Below are 21,265 nucleotides of genomic sequence, written 5' to 3' on the forward strand. Positions count from 1 at the left end.
CATGGACGTGGTCATAATTCAAAGACCATTTAATATACTCTATGGTATTAAGGTATTTTTAGAACCAGAATTTTATAGCAAATTCACTAAACTCAAATAAATAAATGATATATATTTGACTCATCCTGTATATCTATAAAAATATTTTTGAAATGTGAACTACCATTAAACATATATTTCGTAAAAGGTTTGGAGTGAAAATCTCAAATAGGAATCCTGATACAAAGCTTTTCCGGAAAACGGAGCCATCTTGCATGTATGCATTTGTATATGTGTGTTTATTTAAATACTAAAGTGAAAGCAACGAATTTAAAAATAAATAGGTAAAAGGAAGTGAAAGGAATTAAATAGATAAACTTTGTAATATATCTTATTAACAATACAATGCAAAAAGTTTTATAAAAATTCGTTCACAGTAAGTGAATTCCGAGGTTTGTATCTCATAAGGGCTTAAAGCACTCCACTAAAGGCGGCTTTGGTGTTTATTGTGAAGTATATACTACTATGAACTGGCCCATCATGTTCGACGTTTGGAAATGCTTGGCAAGAAGTTTAGAGGTCGCGAAGCGGTACCAGCTTCATTAAGTGAACTTCGCTTGGTTTAAAGAATGGGAAAGCATAACGCAATATGATACAGCCTCAATGACAGTATGAACGGACGTATACAAGCACATGTAGTAGCCAAGGGAGACAATACAGGGTGGAGCACCTCATTCGCCTCGGTTGATTATACGAAAACGGAAAGATGTAGAAACAAAAATTTTTATGGGTATATGTAGAGAGACACATGAACGGACAAGTTAGTTTACGCATAAAGTTACTCATCATTTTAATTTACAATTGATACAAAAACTTTTGGCAAATCTATCGAGCCAGGGCTCCGTTTCAGTTTTTCTGTATTTTTTGTGTTTTACTGCCATTACTCGCTGACGAGTATTTGACACGCATCAGAAAATGGTCACACAAGGCGTTTTTTTTCATGATCCTTTCTGTGACTGAAAAGCCCGATACGTGATGTTATCTGCCTACCGCACTCCGGACATTCAAAAATCTCATTGCTTTGTTGCCTCTTTACTTTTTGGTTGTCGCTGTTAACTTTTTGGTTGTCGCTACTAACTAACGAGTATACAATTCTCCTCCATTGAGTTCTATTTTGCGCTGCTTCTTCCCACTCATTCTGCATGTTAATCCCCTTTAAGTTTAATCATGATTTTAGAAAACCCTGTCTGTGACCCTGTCTTTTAATTTCCAGAATGCTCTTGAGGCGCTGCTAATCCGGTGCTCAATTTCAGAGTCGATATTGGCCTTTTCCGAAATCAAACTGCCGAGGTAATTGAATTCGGCTACATATTCCTAATACATTAGGCTGAACATTTTTTAGTAAAGTTTATTTCTCTGGCTTCAAAGTAAGCACAGCAATTAACTCTAAAAAGTAATCTACAGGGTGTTGACAAACCTTTTTATTATAACATGCATATTTAAATATCTTTAAATATCTCAAAAACCAAAGCATTTAAACATATTAAACCCCTATAATAAATGTCTTATTTTATGCCCTAGAATCCAAAAATGTAATAAAATACAGGGTATTCCATAAGAAAAAATATAACTTTTGCATGGATCTTAGTTCTGATATACCCTGTACATTTAAAAATAATTTTATGGCAATGTGCATAATTTAAAATTATTTTTAAATGTACAGGGTATATCAGAACTAAGATCCATGCAAAAGTTATATTTTTTCTTATGGAATACCCTGTATTTTATTACATTTTTGGATTTTAGGGCATAAAATAAGACATTTATTATAGGGGTTTAATATGTTCAAATGCTTTGGTTTTTGAGATATTTAAAGATATTTAAATATGCATGTTATAATAAAAAGGTTTGTCAACACCCTGTAGATTACTTTTTAGAGTTAATTGTTGTGCTTACTTTGAAGCCAGAGAAATAAACTTTACTAAAAAATGTCCAGCCTAATGTATTAGGAATATGTAGCCGAATTCAATTACCTCGGCAGTTTGATTTCGGAAAAGGCCAATATCGACTCTGAAATTGAGCACCGGATTAGCAGCGCCTCAAGAGCATTCTGGAAATTATTTTCATTCTGGATATTATTCTGGCTGGTCACGTATGCAGAATGCGCACGTCATGCAGAAAACCGCATACCAAAATCGCTGCTTTACGGTGAGCTTGTAGACGGTAAGAGGAGGCCGGGTGGACAACTCAAAAGGTTCAAGGATATTTTCCACGAAAACTTAAAGGGAATTAACAAGCAGAATGTGTGGGAAGAGGCAGCTCACAATAGAACGGAATGGAGAAGAATTGTAATTTCAGTTAAGAGCGACAACCAAAAAGTAAAGAGGCAACAAAGCAATGAGATTTTTGAATGTCCGGAGTGCGGTAGGCAGATAACATCACGTATCGGGCTTTTCAGTCACAGAAAGGATCATGAAAGAAAACGCCTTGTGTGACCATTTTCTGATGCGTGTCAAATACTCGTCAGCGAGTAATGGCAGTAAAACACAAAAAATGCAGAAAAACTGAAACGGAGCCCTGGCTCGATAGATTTGCCAAAAGTTTTTGTATCAATTGTAAATTAAAATTATGAGTAACTTTATGCGTAAACTAACATGTCCGTTCATGTGTCAGTTTTTGCAGTAGCCTGATCGGACATGCGCCATAATGACTTTCTAACGGAGATTATTGAGCTTTATGAAAAATATACCCATGCTTGTGGAAAAAAAAACCGCAACACCAGCCATAAAAAAGAGGCATGTTACAATATTTTGTTGATATAAATACAAACAATATCATACAACTGCGAATGTAAAAACAGCCAAAGCAAAAATTAACAGCCTGCGTTCAGCTTATAATAAAGAAGTCAAAAAAAGTCGCATGTTGGTATCTTTTTTTATATAATAAAATTGAGGTCACCAAAGAATATTATAATGTTAAGGGTATTAAAATATCCTTTAAGGTCGCTAAATGCAGCAATTCTCTATAAGCATCCTCATTTATTCATAAATAATTTGACCAATCACAAGGTTCAAAGTTAATTTCCTTCATTAAATTTACATGAGACAGTGATATTTTTTTAAGCCAGTCTTTGTTTCATTTACTTCTTTTCTTTCTTGGTTTCTTCAGTGCTAAGGCCAAAGCTAACGTAATTAGCCATTCTTCATCCATGGCGACTGCACTGTGCACAACGACACATAAAAACTCAACTGATTGTCTAAATAGATCATTATTTTTGAACTGAACTGACAATTTAACTTAGACTGAAACTGATCGGAAAACTGAACTGGCCGTCTAAACGTACCTATATTTAAGTTAACGTCTTCTTTTTGCTGCTAATGCCGATCTGGACATTACAGTTGAGGGTTGGAACCTTTGGTGTTACACAGCAAAATAAAAACACTAAATCACCACAATACACCAAAACACTTTTACTTTTACACTGGACGCGCGTTTTTTTTAAAAGTAAAAGTGTTTTGGTGTATTGTGGTGATTTAGTGTTTTTATTTTGCCGATCTGGACACCTGGACAGAACCCACTTTGTTTAGGCGGAATACGAACCGCTGTCCTCCGCCATATTGTTCTTGGCCTACAGACTTGGCTAGTGTATAAATCATAGGTATAAATCGACTCTTACTCACAAGATACCCTATCTCATCCGGCCTTGAACCGATCGGCCTGAGTGAGCAGTGTGTGTCATTAAATTTTACACTCTTGCCGTGAAACAATAGAACGACTCGAACGAACGTTTCCAGGCGGTCACCCGTCTATCCACTCGAATCATCTAATGTCGCTTAACTTCGTTGATATATCGGGCACCGGTGTAAGGGCGTAACTGGGCCATGGCCCTTGACGATTTAAACGACGCACGGTGGGGTATTAGCATGAAAAAGGTGATCGAAATTCGAAAAAGCAAATGTGTTTAAGATTTCCCAAAAAAGATAAATGATAAGTTAAATCATGTCTGCCATGAATGGCGTTGCTATGGGTGTGTTTAGTTGCATTCATTTGTTTCAACGAAACGTCAAAGTTGTTACTTCTCACAGATAAAGAGGTAAATGGCAAATTTTATGTTTAAAATTATAAATTGTTGTTGTTCTTGTGCTCTTTTTACGTTTATATTATTGTTTTGATTGAAAATGGCTCAGCAAGCTGCAGGTATGTATTCTACAAAAACGTATTATTTATTTTGATATTCTCTATACTAACGATTTTTTTTGCAACTAACAGTTAGGCGTTCAGAAAATTTGATTAAATTTGTGACATTTTTATTATTACTTTGAGATTTAGTTGCGCATTTCGAAGAATTCGGCATATTGTGTATATACGTTTTACTTAGTAAACATTAGGCTTTCATACAGTAAAATAAAATACTGCGACTTTTTGCGACTTTGCTGATAAAATGAGAAAAACATTCTTGGTTTCCTCTAATATGCCAATCAGTGATATACTAATGCGAGGTGTAAACCGCCATGGCATTGTTGTGTACAAAGCGATCGCATTAGTGCCATTAGCAGTATAGCACAATTTGGCATTAGTAGCGACTTTAGTGGTATGGGCATTGCTCGCGGATCAGTCGTAGCATTAGTAGTATTATAGTTGCGATATTAATACTGGCATTAGTGGCATTGACCGTGGAAACACTGGAACAGTGATTTTTCTTTCTATTTTTAGAATCGACGAATTGTCCTTTATTTTGTTCATGTTATTTCCTCTTTAATTGAAAATAGCAATAATTTATATAAGGTCTACATAAAAAAATTTCGATCAACTATCTGTGTCAAATACCCCACTGTGCGACGGTTTAAATTCCAATTTTTGAACAAACAGTCTTTTACTTTGACAATTACGAAAACTGATAATAGACACTAGCTTCACTTGGAGCAACAAGGACGTCATGGCACTTCATAGGATTATATCAAATGACTTAATCACCATTAAATCTTGGTACGATTCCAACCTTCTGAGTCTCAACATTTCTAAAACTAAAGCTTTGTCGTATAAAAACTCGCTGCAGCCTTTTGTACTTAACAACACCACCATTGACGTCGTAAAATCTGTAAAATTCTTAGGGCTTGTTGTGGACAATTCTCTAAAATGGGACATACATATCGATGCTTTGTCGAAAATATTGAGTTCTGTCTGTTTTGCATTAAGATCTGTTTCTAAGAAGCTTAACTTGTCAGTGGCTAGAACTGTTTATTGTCCACTTTTTGAGTCGCACTTCAGGTATGCCCTTCCACTCTGGGGTACGTGTTGTGCGACTCAATTTGACCTCATTTTCAAACTCCAGAAGATAGCTGTTCCAGAAGATTCACTGGGACTAAACAACAGAACTCATTTGCAGGACTTTTTTAAAAAATTAAAAATATTAACCCTTCTTTCCTTATTTATATTTGAATCCGTTTGCCTAATACGTAAGCATGTATCAGCTTCTCTAGAAAGGCCATCTCACACTTATCCACTCAGGAACGCGGAGCAAGATCTTTATCTACCTACCCCACGCTCAGAGTTAGTTAAAAGTTCATTATTATACAACTCGAAAAAAATGCACAATCATCTGCCATTTGAAATCAAATCCAAAAGCATTTTGAAAATCTTATTTACTAGACGAGACTTTCTACGCCGTAAATGACTTATATGTTGAGAATCGAATTTGATCTTGTAAACACTGGTCTAATATTTGCTATTACTATATTTACTAACTTACTAACTAAACTTACTGACTAAAAATAGGTATACTTAATTTCTAATAAACAAAATTCTAAACCACAAAAATCTCCCTTTCAGTCTATTCAAACTTCATAGAAAAATATTCGTGGCTAACTTGGCTGTAAGCTATTTCACTACTAACGAATGGAATTTAACTGATAAGGAAGTTGCATATCAGTATCTGAAAGCGATTCTCTTTGCCAGTAAATGGATGTTATTGGGTCAAAGTAGAGGTATCAAACCATCTGCAGTTAAAATAAACAGAGGGTAAGTTATATGAAATATATGACAAAAATACAATTATTAGTGGAGTGCTTTAAGCCCTTATATGATAAAAACCTCGGAATTCATTTACTGTGAATGAATTTTTATAAAACTTTTTGAATTTCTTGCTGTTTTAACACATTCCACAGGGTGTTTCAAACTTTCACCAAAATATCAACATATTTTGTTTTCCCTCGTATAAACAGATGGGGAGTTTCATTTTTAATTTAGAAAAAGAAACTAAAAAGTAAAAGATTTGGGCTACACACTGCTTAAAAAATCATCAAAATCGGACCATTAAAACAAAATATATTAACCTTTAAAATACATCAAAGTTTTAAGGTGCTCATTTTTCGTGCCTGTGAATGTATTTCAAAAACTATACATTTTAGTCATGTTCTTTTCTAATAAAACAAACCTTTATTTTTTTACAACCATTACAAAAACATAACTTTGATGTGTAATTTTTTTTTTTGGAGACACCCTGTAGAACTCTACATAATTTTAGAAAATGCATTAAATTGACTTACATAAGCTCACAAAATTTCACTTCAATATAAACTTTTGTTCTCCTTGCAAAAACCGCGTCGTATATGACGCGCCACCCTGTATAAGCAGTATAGCAGAATAGGTATAGCTTATGCATTAGATTTATTTATTTCAATAAATTTACTTAGAAAAAGAATTAGAAAAATCAAAACATTAAGAAGGAAATAATTAAGAATTTACTAAAATAAAAAATTAAAAGCAACGAAAAAAAATGGGTAAACATTTTAGTATTTTGTCTACAGGGTGAGTTTCCTACGATATTCTCTATGGGCATCTCAGAAACTACTGGAGATAGAGAGTCGGTTAAATGGGGAAAGAATTGCAGTTTTGTGGGGTCATAAATATGCGCCTTTCAGATTTATGAAAAAGTTCATGGCTTACTAGATATTTTGAAAAAAACAAATTTCGGCTATTTTAAAAATTGTCCCTAATTCCATTATAAGCTATTTTAGACAAAAAGTTTTCAGATAAAAGTTGTAGATAATCACATCCTTAATGAGATCGTGTCCTCTGTTTTTTTCTAAAGCCTGTCATTTTTGACATATCACACAAACATATGTTTTTTTAAATGGAAACCATAGTTGGCCATGACTTCATAAAAAGCGGCATTTTTTAAGCTTTTTAGCGATATAAGCTATAATATGTTTTCTTCGAAAAATTACTGAGTTATAGCCAATTCTTATCATTTTTAAACAATTTCACTTAGTTAGCCATGGAAACAAGTTCAATCGCCGTTACTCTCAGAAATGTGAAGTTGTCACATTCAAACTTTGTAAATTAAAATAAACAAAAATTGTAAATATGAATTTCTCAAATGAAGAAAAGCGTGTAGATACTCGCGCCTCAATAGAATGTTTCCAAAATGACTTTCATTATGCCTTATAAAGTCATGGCCAACTATGGTTTCCATTTTAAAAAAACATAACTTTTTCAAAAATCTGAAAGGCGCATTTTATGACCACACAAAACTGCAATTCTTTCCCCATTTAACCGACTCTCTATCTCCAGTAGTTTCCAAGATACCCATAGAGAACATCGTAGGAAACTCATCCTGTATATTGTATTTGTAGATTTTGAAAATGCTTTTGATAGTATTGAGCACTGGGCAGTAAAAACTTCCTTAATAGGATAAACTACAGATACGCACACTTAATAGCCAACATATACCGGGTGCGTCTCAAAAGTGACTCACCCCTATAAGTTTTTTATTTTTTCCGATAAAAATCTATCTCCAGTAGTTTCCCATAGAGAACATCGTAGGAAACTCACCCTGTATAAAACACAATACAGAAGGTTTCACATTATATAAATGCAATTCACAGAAATACATTCACAGTAATTGAATTCCGAGGTAAAAGTCTCTGGGCACTCCACTATACAGGGTTGTTCACCACATACGACACGGAGTATTGTAGCTAAACGATGAGATTTTTACAAATTGTAAGTTTTGGGTTCGATGAAGGACTATTAGAGGTACAATTTAAAAATAATTTTATAAGATACAGAGTGTCCCAAATAAGTAAAAAATATCAAAGTTGTAATTTTTTTAAATAGAACACCCTGTATATTATTACATTTTTAGTTTCCACGATTAAAATAAAGGTAAATTTGATTAAGGTTTATGATACTTAAACCTTACCGTTTTTGAAATATTTTCAATTTTGTGAAATTGCAGTAAAAATTTTAAGGCTTCATTTCTTCAAAGGTATCAAAGTTTTTAATGCTAAATAATTACTGAAGTTTATTTATTGATCAGTTATTGTGTTGCAATAATAAAAATAATACTACCTTATACAGAGTGTCTAAAAATTTATTTTAAATAATTATTAGCTTCAAATGGCAATAACTTGTTTAATTTAAATGGAACGCCCTGTATATTTTACGAGAATCAGATGCACAATTTAATTGTCTATCAAATAATATTATACCATTTTTTACCTATCTCTTTAAGTTTCCGTAGAAAATGCATTTTCTTGTAATTTAGAACTTATTTATCAATATACCCATGGACTATTGACATTTTAGATTATTTTTAAAGATGTACCAAATTTTTAAAGAGTACAGATACTAATATTGTCGATATAATTCGTTTATTTCATTAAAAAATAAAAAAACTGTTTAAATATTTGTTAAAGAGGACCAATTAATATGATTCCAGTATTCAAACTACATTAACTGACTGTTTGCGTTGGTTAATAATAATTGCTCCAAATACTAAAAAACTGAATTTTGTATGGGCATTAGAGAGTGTGATAAAAAGTAACACCTTAAAAATGATATTTCATTTTTTAATAAATGCTTATTTATAACAACAAAGACTTTAATTTGATATAGTTATTAACGTAATAAGGCCGATAAACAACAAATAACGGCCGGGCTGAAGTTTGTGATCCGAGGCGATAGCCGAGGATCATAAGCAGCCAAGGCCGTTATTTGTTATCGGCCGTGTTGCGTTCTAGATTTTTCGTCATACTGCAGATTTTTTAGAGCAATAAACACTACTATTTAATAACAAATTTTATTGAACAATAACACAAGTAAGGATAAAAAATACATAATGTCTTATACTAAAATTCATTTTTCATGATAATGAACATGGAAATTAAAAGTGCACTTGTTGTTCTTAGAAATCTGTAATCCTTCCCAGGGATTTACAGATTTTATAGAAGAAGATGATGCTACTGAAGAATGGCAAATATTTGTATCCACTAAAGACACATTATTTTTGGAGCTATCATGAAAAAGTTGATTTGTTATTTTCATTCTTTTGGAAACTGATTTTTCTATGTAAGTTTCTGCCACTGTTGAAGACTCCCATCCTCCTAGCTCCTTTAGCGATAGTAAATCACCACCATTTTCGGCGAGCATGGTTGCTGATGATCTACGAAATGAATGCCCTGTATAACGTTCTGGATTCTCCAAGTTCAAAAATTTTGCAATTTTCTGCGGTACGCTCCCGATGGTATGTATACCGACGATTTGCTTAACACACTTGCCTTTCTTGTAACCAATGAAAAATTTTGGATTGTCAAAGTTACGAGGACGCAGGTTGATGTATTTTTTGTATAAACCATAGGCATCAAACGGAAGGCCCGTTTTTGGAATAGAAATTTCCTATCTTTCTTATTTTAGTATTTCTTAATGAGACAAGAATATTTTTCTCGAATCTTCGAAATCATCAACTGTGGTGACCAAAGCTCGCTGCGCCTACAAGCTCAAAGAATACCAAGCACCAATACAATTTTTCGAGTAACCAGGTGTAATCATCGGCATCCAGTAGAAAATTATTTATGTCATTCTCCGACAGAACTTTGGCTTTTTTGGTGAATAACCTTCGTTTTGCGCCTCAGAAACATGAACAGTTTACCAAATCTATGAACAAATATAATTTAGATGAGTATGATTAAATATCGAAGAATATAATGGCTTTTTACCTTGATATGTCGATGTTTTCATATACTCTCAACGCAAGCTTCAGCATGGATATCTTTGTCCACAGTGATGTAGGAGAATACATTTCAGACATTCTTTTAGCATAAGCCAGCAATACCGCTTCATTTACGCTGTTTATACTTCTATCCTGCCGCCACTTCAAAAAATTGTCATATTCCTGCTGATATCTCTCTCTGGTTATAGTCGGAAGTATAATTTTGAGTAGCCGCAGCCGCTTCCTCCTGTATTTCCAACGGAATTTCTCGCGACATCTCGCTATGGTCTATTTTCCCAATTTTTGAAAAGTCCAACTGACAATAAATAGTCATTGTTGCAGGTGACAGACGTTACGATTACCTTAGAAACTTAACGGCCGCCGGCCGTTATGATAACGTCCGGCGGACGTTATATGCATCTTTTCCATTCTGATTTTGCTTATGTTATAATAATATAACAATATAGTATGACGAAAACTTATTATTATATTGATTTCTGACTCAAAAATCCACATTTATTTATAATAATTTATTAACGAACACAATTAAGTATGGCATTAATTAGTATATGGGCGGAAATAATGGTGTTATATTTAATTAATGGTATACTCTTTTATAAAGATTTAAATAGTTTTCTTTTTGCATACAAATGGGCTAGTAATATTATCGTTTTGCTAAAAACGATATTACTAGTCTGTACATTTTGTACATTTGTTGCTTTAAAAACAATCTAAATATCAACTCTAGCTAAAATAGCTAAAATGTCAATATTCCATGGATATATTGATAAATGAGGTCTAAATTATAAGAAAATGCATTTTCTACGAAAACTTGAAGGGATAGGTAAAAAATGGTATAATACAATTTGATAGACAATTTAATTGTGCATCTGATTCTCCTAAAATATACAGGGCATTCCATTTAAATTAAAGAAGTTATTGCCGTTTGAAGCTAATAATTATTTAAAATAAATTTTTAGACACTCTGTATAAGGTAGTATTATTTTTATTATTGCAACACAGTAACTGATCAATAAATAAACTTCATTAAATATTAGTATTAAAAACATTGATACCCTTGGAGAAATGAAGCTTTAAAATTTTTACTGAAATTTTACAAAATTGAAAATATTTCAAAAACGGTAAGGTTTAAGTATAATAAACCTTAATCAAATTTACCTTTATTTTAATCGTAGAAACTAAAAATGTAATAATATACAGGGTGTTCCATTTAAAAAAATACAACTTTGATATTTTTTATTTATTTGGGACACTCTGTATCTTGTAAAAATATTTTTAAATTGTAGCTCTAATAGTCCTTCAACGAACCCCAAACTTACAATTTGTTTGTAAAAATCTCATCGTTTAGCTACAATACTCCGTGTCGTATGTGGTGAACAACCCTGTATATTATTCTAACTATTCAAGATCTATACCTATTATTTGATTTTTTTTATGTACTCCTTACTACTTTTACCCTCTTTTGTATATTTATGGTTAATTTTTTCTTCGTATTTGGTCTATTTTTAATAATACAATTCAATTGGAATTATAACTTAAGCTTTAATAGTTTTCCAACATTTCGTTCATATTTTGATCTTTTTCAATGAATTACATTGGACGTAGATATACAGGGTGACCCAATATTCCGTGGACATAGAACTACTACGTATTTCTGGAATCAAAATAAGTTCATTGAACACAATTTACCTCTATACAAAAGTGCTTCGTTTGTCCGCTAGAGAGCATCAAATTTAAAAAAAAATAAACACATTTTTTCAGATATTTTAAAACCGTTATTCCGATTTGAATGAGATTGTGGGTGTCTATGTTTTGCTAAGTGCTCTAACATTTGGCTTTCGCAAAAATCAAAAAAAAGTACGAGAATGGTGGAAATTGCCCCCACCACTACATAAGTTTTAGTATAATTATTTTCCCACTCAACCGACGACCGATTTTTTTTCTCTTAAAATGCTACCTAGTATTTACTAGATTTTTTGTCTCCTGTAAAAAAACGCCACCGTGCATACTTTTTGAGGAAAAAAATCCAAAAAATATTTTTTTTTCACGCCAAGTTCTGGATATTATTATGCTCTAATAATCTAGTTAGCGAAAATATGGAATTGTATGTTAGTATTATAAATTATATTTGACAATAAGCTTCATAAAGGGCTTAAAAATAATAATTTTTAAATTAATTATTAACGTTCGGGTTTAATTTTGATTCAAGCCCTCTAACGGACAAACGAAGCACTTTTCTATAGAGGTAAATTATGTGCAATTAACTTATTTTGACCCAAAAAATACGTAGTTGTTCTATGTCCACGAAATATTGAAACTCCCCGTATATTTTGTAGGTCTGCTTTGGAAAAATAAATTTTCTAGAAATTTTTTTCACAAAAACTATACTATGTAGCGTTTATTTTACAAACGACAAAAAATGTAGTAAATACTAGAGAGACCATTTTACGAAAAGAAAGTTTGTCATAGGTAGTAATATTTATCTTAAAATTTATATAGGGGTGTCTTTCCGTACATTATCTTGATTTTCGTGAAAGCCAAATATTAAAGCACTTAGCAAAACATAGACATCCAAAATCTCATTCAAATCGGACTTAAAATGGTTCTTATCTTATAAAATTCGTTCTTTCGAACTTATCGGTTCTTAAAATATCTGAAAAAATGTGTTTATATTTTCAAAGTTTGATGACAAAGTTTGACAAACAAAACACTTTTATACAGGGTCCGGCAATAGTGCGTCAGGCATCTGTAGCTCCTAGAATAAAAAACTTGAGAATTTTGTTTAAGTATAAACCTAAAGTATGTATGAGGATGTATTTCCGGAAAATATTTTAACTTCTATAAATGGAACACCCTGTATATTATTGCATTTTTGGCTTCCTTTCAGATCACTTTACATAATCCTAAGATATGAGTAAATCTATTTTGATAGTTTCAGAGATATTAAAAAATAAATCAAAAATATATTTTTTTCAACACTTCTTAAAAAAAATATTAAAAATACAAGAACTGTTCTGAAATCAAAACTATATTAGATATTTACTTTAGATGGTCTGTCCTTACTTTGCTATTAATATGGTAATCGTAAATCATACAGGATGTTCAAATATTTTACGCCAAACTTTCAAAAATATAAAATAATTTTTGTTCGTTTTTTTAAATGGAACACCCTGTATATTCTTTTTTTATTTGACAGAGAATTAAAAAATGAACATTTTTTGTATTTAAAGTATTTCAAAAATTTTAATAGTTTTCCGGATACACGCAGTATTATTTCATATGGGGCTTCCAATGGTAAAATACGAGAGAAAAATCATTGGGTGGCTTTGATAAAAATTTACTGTAGAAAATGCCGTATGAAATACAAAACCGGGAATATCTGCGAAATTGTTAAAAATTTTGAAATACTCTAAATGCAAAAAATGTTCATTTTTTAATTCTCCATCTATTGAAAAAATAATATACAGGGTGTTCCATTTAAAAAAACAAAGAAAAATTATTTTATATTTTAGAAAGTTTGGCGTAAAATTTTGAACATCCTATATGATTTACGATTTCCATATTTATAGCAAAGTAAGTACAGACCATCTAAAGTAAATATCTAATATAGTTTTGATTTCAGGACAGTTCTTATATTATTAATAATTTTTTTAAGAAAGGCTAAAAAATATATAATTTTTATTTATTTTTTAATATCTCTGAAATTATCGAAATATATTTACTCATGTCTTAGGATTATGTAAAGTGATCTGAAAGGAATCCAAAAATGCAATGTGTTCCGTTTAAAAAAAATCATCCAGATCCACTCACACTTTTTTGAGCCACCCTATAGAAGTTAAAATATTTTCCGGAAATACATCCTCATACATACTTTAGGTTTATACTTAAACAAAATTCTCAAATTTTTTATTCTAGGAGCTACAGATGCCTGACGCACTATTGCCGGACCCTGTGTAGAGATAAATTGTGTCCAATGAACTTATTTTGGTTCCAAAAATACGTAGTAGTTCTATGTCCACGGAATATTGGGGCACCCTGTATTTCGTCATTTACACACATGGATATTTTTTTTCATCATTTACACACGTTCGGATATACAGGGTGCGACAAATTCGAGGTACGAGCATTGGTATCTCGGTAACCGTAATAGATACAAACATAGTTAAATTGGGGCAAAGTTGCCGCTTTGGAATGTTCACCAAAATGCCATCAAAAAAGTTTTAAAAATTTCAAACATTACTGAGTTTTTTGGAAAAAACGGATTTTTTGAAAATCAATTTTATTTTTTCCTGTCGTTAGTTTTTAGAAAATCAAAAAACTAATTGCACATTCTCATAGCCACTTTATTAGGGCTATCTGATAGTATTTTTAGATTTTCAAATTAGCTGATGGTTTGTGAGATAAAGAGGCCGACTTAATTTTTTTAAATACGGACCTGCATTTTTTATTTTAGATTTTGCAAGAACTCGGTCTCCTGAGTACAATGATATGCCACACTTTATACTTTTTTTTTGTTTCGGACATTTGAATTTTAAGTTGCTGAGCTGGCATATTATTTATTTGAATCTTTCAATTGGCTCGATTTTCCTTATTCAGTGTTAATTAGCACTGATCAATATTGTTGCAATGAATATAATCAGATTGAATATTTTAAGAAACCAGAGTCGGACTTGAAAATATTTTAAATAATAATTAAATAGTTTTGTTCTTGTTAAGGTACCCAAATTATGTTAAGGTACCCCTATATTTCAAAAACTGAAATAAAAAATGCTGGTCCGTATTTAAAAATATTAAGTCGGCCTCTGTATTTCACAAATTATCAGCTAATTTGAAAATCTAAAAATATGCTATGTGAATATGCAATTAGTTTTTTGATTTTCTAAAAAGTAACGACAGACGACTTTTGATAGCATCTTGGTGAACATCCCAAGGCGCAACTTTGCCCTAATTTAGCCATTTTCGTATCTATTACGGTTTCCGAGATACCAATGCTCGTACCTCGAATTTGTAGCACCCTGTATATGTCCGTATATGTTCGTAGTTCCTTGAAAAAGATCAAAATATGGTAGAAAGTAGGAAAACTATTAAAGATTAAGTTATAATTCTAATTGAATTTTATTATTTGATAATTATTATAATTCTTGTTACAGATTCTATTATTTAGACAAAATTTGTAAAGGAATCTTTTATATATGGTTAATTTGGGTTGTCTTCTTCAAATACCACGCACAAACAACTTTTTTGGATGCCATTTCAAACTACTGGAATAGATTAGGACAGCAATAATAACCAATTAGCAAGAATCACATTCTATATTGTAAAAATAAAAAAAATAAAAATAATTTTCAATTTTTTTATCTTCTCTATATCAACACAAATAATATGATTGCTAAAGGAGCTATTAAATATGGCCGATTTTATTGATAAAATACCCAGTGGCTTGTGGTATTTTATTAAGGTATATCAGAGATATTTTACCAGTGGCGCATCTTAAGGAGGGGCATTTAGAAGTTTATGACTATGTCGTAGGGTTCCCAACTTGAGCATCGGCGATTCCGGGACAATTATCTTTAAGCTTTTAAATAATTGAAAAAAACATTAAATATTAGAAAAAAAATATATTATGTGTGTAGTACACACTTTTTTAGTTACCAGGTCCCGGCCAAGACAAAACTTTCGCCGGGACAAACTTCCTGATTCCTGGTTAATCCCGGCCAAACCGGGACGGTTGGCAACCCTACTATGTCGACATAATAATCAACTGAACTATATTTTATACTAATGTTTTTATGATCTATAAAGAAAATATTATTACAGATTATACAGATTATAATCTTTGTTTTTTCTTTATTGTTTTTCGTGGTTCCAATTTTCGGAATCGGGCACTAGTTTGGTTACTAGTTTGCGCACATAGCACGCCCACTTATGGCCTCGAAAATTATGCACAGCGCCTGACCGGCACAGTTATTAGAGAGATATCGCAAAACCGAATAGCGTCATGCAGTATTTACGCGTACCTTATCATGGTTACGACATGCGCGAGTCAATTTTTAACGCAACGCCCGCTAATAACGTTACCGCCTGACGTAGTTTGCGGATCAATTACACCAAGCGCTATTTCTAAATAACGTTTAAAAATTGCTTAAATGGGCAACCGGGGCCGGCCAGCGAGATCTTTTATTTTAGGTTATGTTTGAATTGTTTTGAACTATTACTTTAGTTTTATTAGGTAATTTGATATTTAAGTAGCTGGAGGATTAGTTTTAATTAAATAAATATGACCCAAAATATGGATTCCACCTCTTCCAATATTAAAGAACCTATAAAGAGGCTTAGGTTTACAGCAGATAACGACTTAGCCCTTCTAAGAGAATTTGTTGCTTGTTGCTCTAAACCCACTGGCAGCCGTTGAACAATAAAGCACTAGAATAAGCACTTTAGCCCTTTAGTTTTAAAATACCTAGTAAACAAAACAATTTCAAAGTTTTAAATTCAAAGTTAGGTTAATTTTAAATAGCGGACGCGACGCGAACAGAATTCTATCCTATCCGATAGCTATAAATGAAGATAGTTAATACTACCTCACGTAAAGGAAATAACACCTGGCCTTATTAACGTCCATGCACGCTATTCGGTTTAGCGATATCTCTCTATTACGCTGTTTATTGTTATTTTACGCGAGTTTATTTTTGCGCACAGGAAATTTTACTCGTTTGCGCATCGTCATAATAAACAATTTTCGTACCACGAATTAGGGATAAGATTTTTATCTGTATACATATAGTATACTTAATCTGTGATATTATATTGTAATCTGTGATTTTATATATTCTGGCTTGAAAAAGTGTTGCCTTAGTAAATCTGTTTATAATACCTACCTAGGTAAAAAGAACATAAAAAATAATATAAAAAATTCTAAAGTCGATCAAATACTAAATATGCAACACTGAATAGAAATAAAAAATGTTTTAGATGTTCCCTATAAAATACCACACAATAACACCGCCATTGAATATTTCAATACTAGTCGATATTTTTAGGAAGGGCCACAAAACGAGCAGTAACACTAACAAATAGCAGGAAACAATCCGCAAGGCACCCGCGTCGAAACGAACTTTAGAAAAAACTGCACCAACCAGATTTGTTGAATTTCAATAGCGTTTTTGAATTGAATGCGATATTGTTTACTTTTTAATTATAAAATGGAAATATTTTCAGAGGCAGAATTAAAGAAATCATATTATATTAAATTAAAGTAGATCAAACAAAAACAACTACGTTAAAATACTTAGCATATCATCATCATCATTTACAGCTTATTCAACCATTTCTAATTATGGTGTAGCCTCCAACACATATGTAAATACTCTCTTTGTAGTTCTAACTCTAACTCACTGACGACCAGGTCGCAACGACCTGGCCGTCGGCTGGCCGGATGTATTACGTTTATAGCTGCGGCCAGATGAACGACCAGTTTCAACAGAGTTGTCAGATCTAACAATTTTTTACGTTTTACCAATTAGAAAATATTGTATCAGAAAGAATTAAGTTTCAGAAATGTTAAAATATCCGAGTTAACTAAAAAGCGAAGTTGCTATTCATCAGCTTATTAAATGTTCTAATATTAAATAATGCATTTAAAATATTCTTGGATTTTTTGTTAATAAATACTGGTGTGGTAAATGGAGTAAGTAAAATCTCAAACCCCGACTATACGATAACGTCGTTATTTCCATGTTGTTCAAATCCGCGATGCCTACTATTTCATCAGTCGTTTCATAACAGAATATTCTACATCCTACGTCTATGTAATTTAATATGTGTAGAGTGAGACATGTAACTCGTGAGATTTTCAGCATTATATCAATAAAGGACTAAAACAGTATTGTTTCTAAAGGTGCGTCCAGACTTGGGCATTTTAGCCCGAATGAACCGAGAGCGCGTGAACAAGCAGAACAAATAGGCCCAACAAAAAGCATTGTGTACGCGCGACCGACAAAAAGAGACATATTCTGTTTCTTTTTTCTACTGATATGAACTTCTACTGATGGCTCTTATCGACTTTGGAAGTAAACATATTAGGGTCATCGTAAAAAAGGTCGTCAGACACTGGCTCTAAATATAAGCATGTAGAAAGTTTAGCTTCCAGTTATTTCAATGTTTACAATTTAAATTCCTCTTTTTTATTGTTACTGAGAATCTACAACAATAAATACTTCTATTTTTATGAATGTTTAAGTTACTTTTATTCTTAATTTTTTTAAAAGTAATGTACCTAGTACCGTATGATCGAAAAAAAATGGCGTCCAGTTGGCTTGGAAATGACGATCGATGACATTTCCCATATAATTTTACATATATAATGACAGCGATTTTCATTTCAGAGCCATCGCTGACGCCGTTTTTATTCGATCATACGGTAGAAATATGGTCTAATGGACCCTGTCTGAAAAACGTTAAATTAAATATAATATTCAAAATACAGTTGTCCTCCTTGTACATGACTACAATACAAGTAAAAAAAATAATTTAATAAAAAAAAAGTGGTTGTAGAAAAACTTTAAATATGATTTTTTTTATTTTTTAACATCGAAACTCGAAGGTATAATAACAGGTATCATACCAACTATAAATATAGTATGTCATATAAAAATGTTTTGAATTTTTACTAGAATCGACCCTTGATAAAAAAAGGGACTAGATTTAAGTTTCCCTTTGATCCAGTCTGTATACTATTTCTTTGGATTTTCTGCACGTGTGCAAAAACTACACTAAAACACTATATCTTATAGAAAATAAAATATTGTGCGTTGAATTTGAGGAATTTCATCTGAAAAATTATTAATTTGGAAGAAAACCGGCAACAAGCGGCAGAAAATATTAATATTTTAGTGCAGTCTACTGGTCGCAACGACCAACGGACGGCCAGGACGTTAGTGTGCGCTATATCATTTGACTTAATGGTTTTACAGGTAGCAGCGGCCTGGCCGGTGCGACCTGGTCATCAGTGTGTTCGAGCCCTAAGTAAAATTAGAAATATTAATAAAAATGTATTTAGAACTTGATAAGTCCATTTTTTTTAATTATGTATCTACAATCTACAATAAATGTAATAAGCTGCTCCATTTGAAAATTCCAGAAAAATTATGATATACATATTTAGTATTATTGTCTCCTTTTGATCTAGTCGAAATAATTCTGATGAAATTAATTTAGAATACCGTTCTTTATTTTCGATGTCCGAATTTTCAATATCAATCAACATTTACAGCGCTTTCAGATAGAGCGGAGCGTCCGCAACTTCGAGCAAGTACCATGGGTTTATATCGTCTGCTAATTCCATTTTTTACGTTAATAATTTTAATTTCCGTTACGATCACGCTAAAGCAAACACACGGATTCTTATTCGTATGTTTCTTTAGTACAGTACGTCGATCCAGGGTCGCACTAGGCCAAAGGGGCCCGGGTGGCAATGTAAGGAGGGGCCGGTGTCGATTTTTTTGCGTATTTTTTCGCCTTACGTTTTGGTCAATTTTTCCCTATTATATACAGGGTAAATCTTAAATAAGTGCAAATATTTTTAGGGGTAGTATATTTCGACCCAAGAAACACTATTATGGTTTTTTTGTGTGAATTTTTTTTTAATTTTTAGTTTAAAAACATACTTTGTTTGTAAAATGGCAACATAGGTAGTAGATTAAATTTACAAGAAAGAAAATCCAATGATTCTCAAAATTATAGCAAAAAATTGGAAATTTTAAAAGTGAAATAATTCTTGTTATGGATTTATTTGAAAAACCGGTAAAGAGAAAATATTATGTTTCTTTATCGAGATTTACCAGCTTTGAAAATATTTGCACTTATTTAAGACTCACCCTGTATAGAAATCAGGGAACTACCCTAATGCAAGGTAAAACAATGCAGTGCAAATGGCATAATGCAATGCAAAAGCTAATATTGTTAAGAATAAATAATGAACTAAAAAGGGGGCCCGCGAAGGCTGGGGCCCCCCTAATAGTTATATACAATATAATATGGCCAGTCCGACCCTGCGTCGATCCGTTCTGTAAATACAGGGTATCCGGTAAAGGGTAAAAGGAAAAACAAAATTCTCTATAATATCTGACAAACGAATCTAAAACAGCGGAAGGAATTCGGGCAAAAAAAGTCGATGTTGTCACGTTTAATTATAGAAAAGCAAAGTTGCTCGATATTACCTATAAATTGAATATATTTTAGTTCGTTTCAGCATACATAATTATATATATGCTAATATGTTGACGTAGTTCTTATTGTAATAATGTATATTTATCTAATTAAGAGTTTTCATTCATTCTGCCTATTATAAAAGGTAAAGTATTTTCTAAAGATAGTGTCCGCTTAGGGTAAGCTGGCAACGCTGACAAAATTCATCATGGCATCCCGGATTCAACCAGTCTGATTGGTCGAGATTCTCGCACGTCTTGCCGCCGTTACCCCCAACTTTATGCCCCTCTCTAGGAATAGTAGAAACAGTCACTACTATTGAAAAATCCAGTGGCGGGGTTATTGTATTGTGTTTTATATCTTTAACTTGATTTGTGTTTATTGTAATTAGTACACGCGTTTTAACAAATATTACTATATTTGGCAAATGATTAAACAAAATGTAGGTACATTTAAAGTAAAATAATATTATAAACTTTACTGGAAAATATTATAAAAATTCCTGATATATTTTTATGAAACACCGCACGCTCGTGGATATTTTATGAATGAAATCGGTCATGATTTTAGAAAATCGCGATCCCCTCACCGTTGCCCCGTTGTTTCAGATCCGTTTGTCAGACTGTATGTATAAGAGCAATTCATCGGCGTGCTGTAAATAGTTTAAATAACATTACTTAGTTGTACAAGAATTTGCATAATACCTAATAAGTTTTTTTTTAACGTTTTTCCACGTAAATGGTACATCATTTTTATAAAATTTAAAAAAAAGGAGAAAAGTAATAAAAATTTAATTTAATATCACGCACTGGTTTTTCAAGCTCGGTCTACTACCGTTGTTAAAAATTAGGATAAGCATGGAAGGATTCTACCATATCTTCTAAGAATTATAAGTTTAATTTTTAAATTATTTTCATATTCATTAAGTCCAAAATGCGGCTACTTCAGTTCTTTAAAAATGCATTAAAATTTTATTCGTTTTTGTACTTGTATATTTTGCTTCTAGACCGACGCCACGATATTCTAAATATATGGTTATGAATACCATATTTTTTAAATTTAATTCAT

General features: G+C 32.1%; 1 protein-coding gene across 2 annotated transcripts in view; it reads left to right on the forward strand.

Moving 5' to 3' along the window:
• The window catches only part of LOC115889110 (fatty acyl-CoA reductase 1-like), a 58,127-nt gene that overhangs the window by 19,461 nt on the left and 17,401 nt on the right, over nucleotides 1-21,265 (forward strand). The window contains exons 8-9 of one of the 2 annotated variants that reach the window (XM_030909059.1): nucleotides 5,809-5,997; nucleotides 15,142-15,337. The exons of the other annotated variant lie outside the window; for it this stretch is intronic. Of the exons in view, the coding sequence (XP_030764919.1) occupies nucleotides 5,809-5,997; nucleotides 15,142-15,277 (325 nt within the window). The 3' untranslated portion in view covers nucleotides 15,278-15,337. Of the gene's footprint in view, nucleotides 1-5,808; nucleotides 5,998-15,141; nucleotides 15,338-21,265 lie in introns of those variants that run through there. 2 annotated transcript variants of the gene reach the window in all.

The sequence above is a fragment of the Sitophilus oryzae genome, unplaced genomic scaffold (assembly GCF_002938485.1).
Source record: "Sitophilus oryzae breed Bouriz unplaced genomic scaffold, Soryzae_2.0 scaffold_1172_pilon_pilon, whole genome shotgun sequence".
NCBI lineage: Eukaryota > Metazoa > Arthropoda > Insecta > Coleoptera > Curculionidae > Sitophilus > Sitophilus oryzae.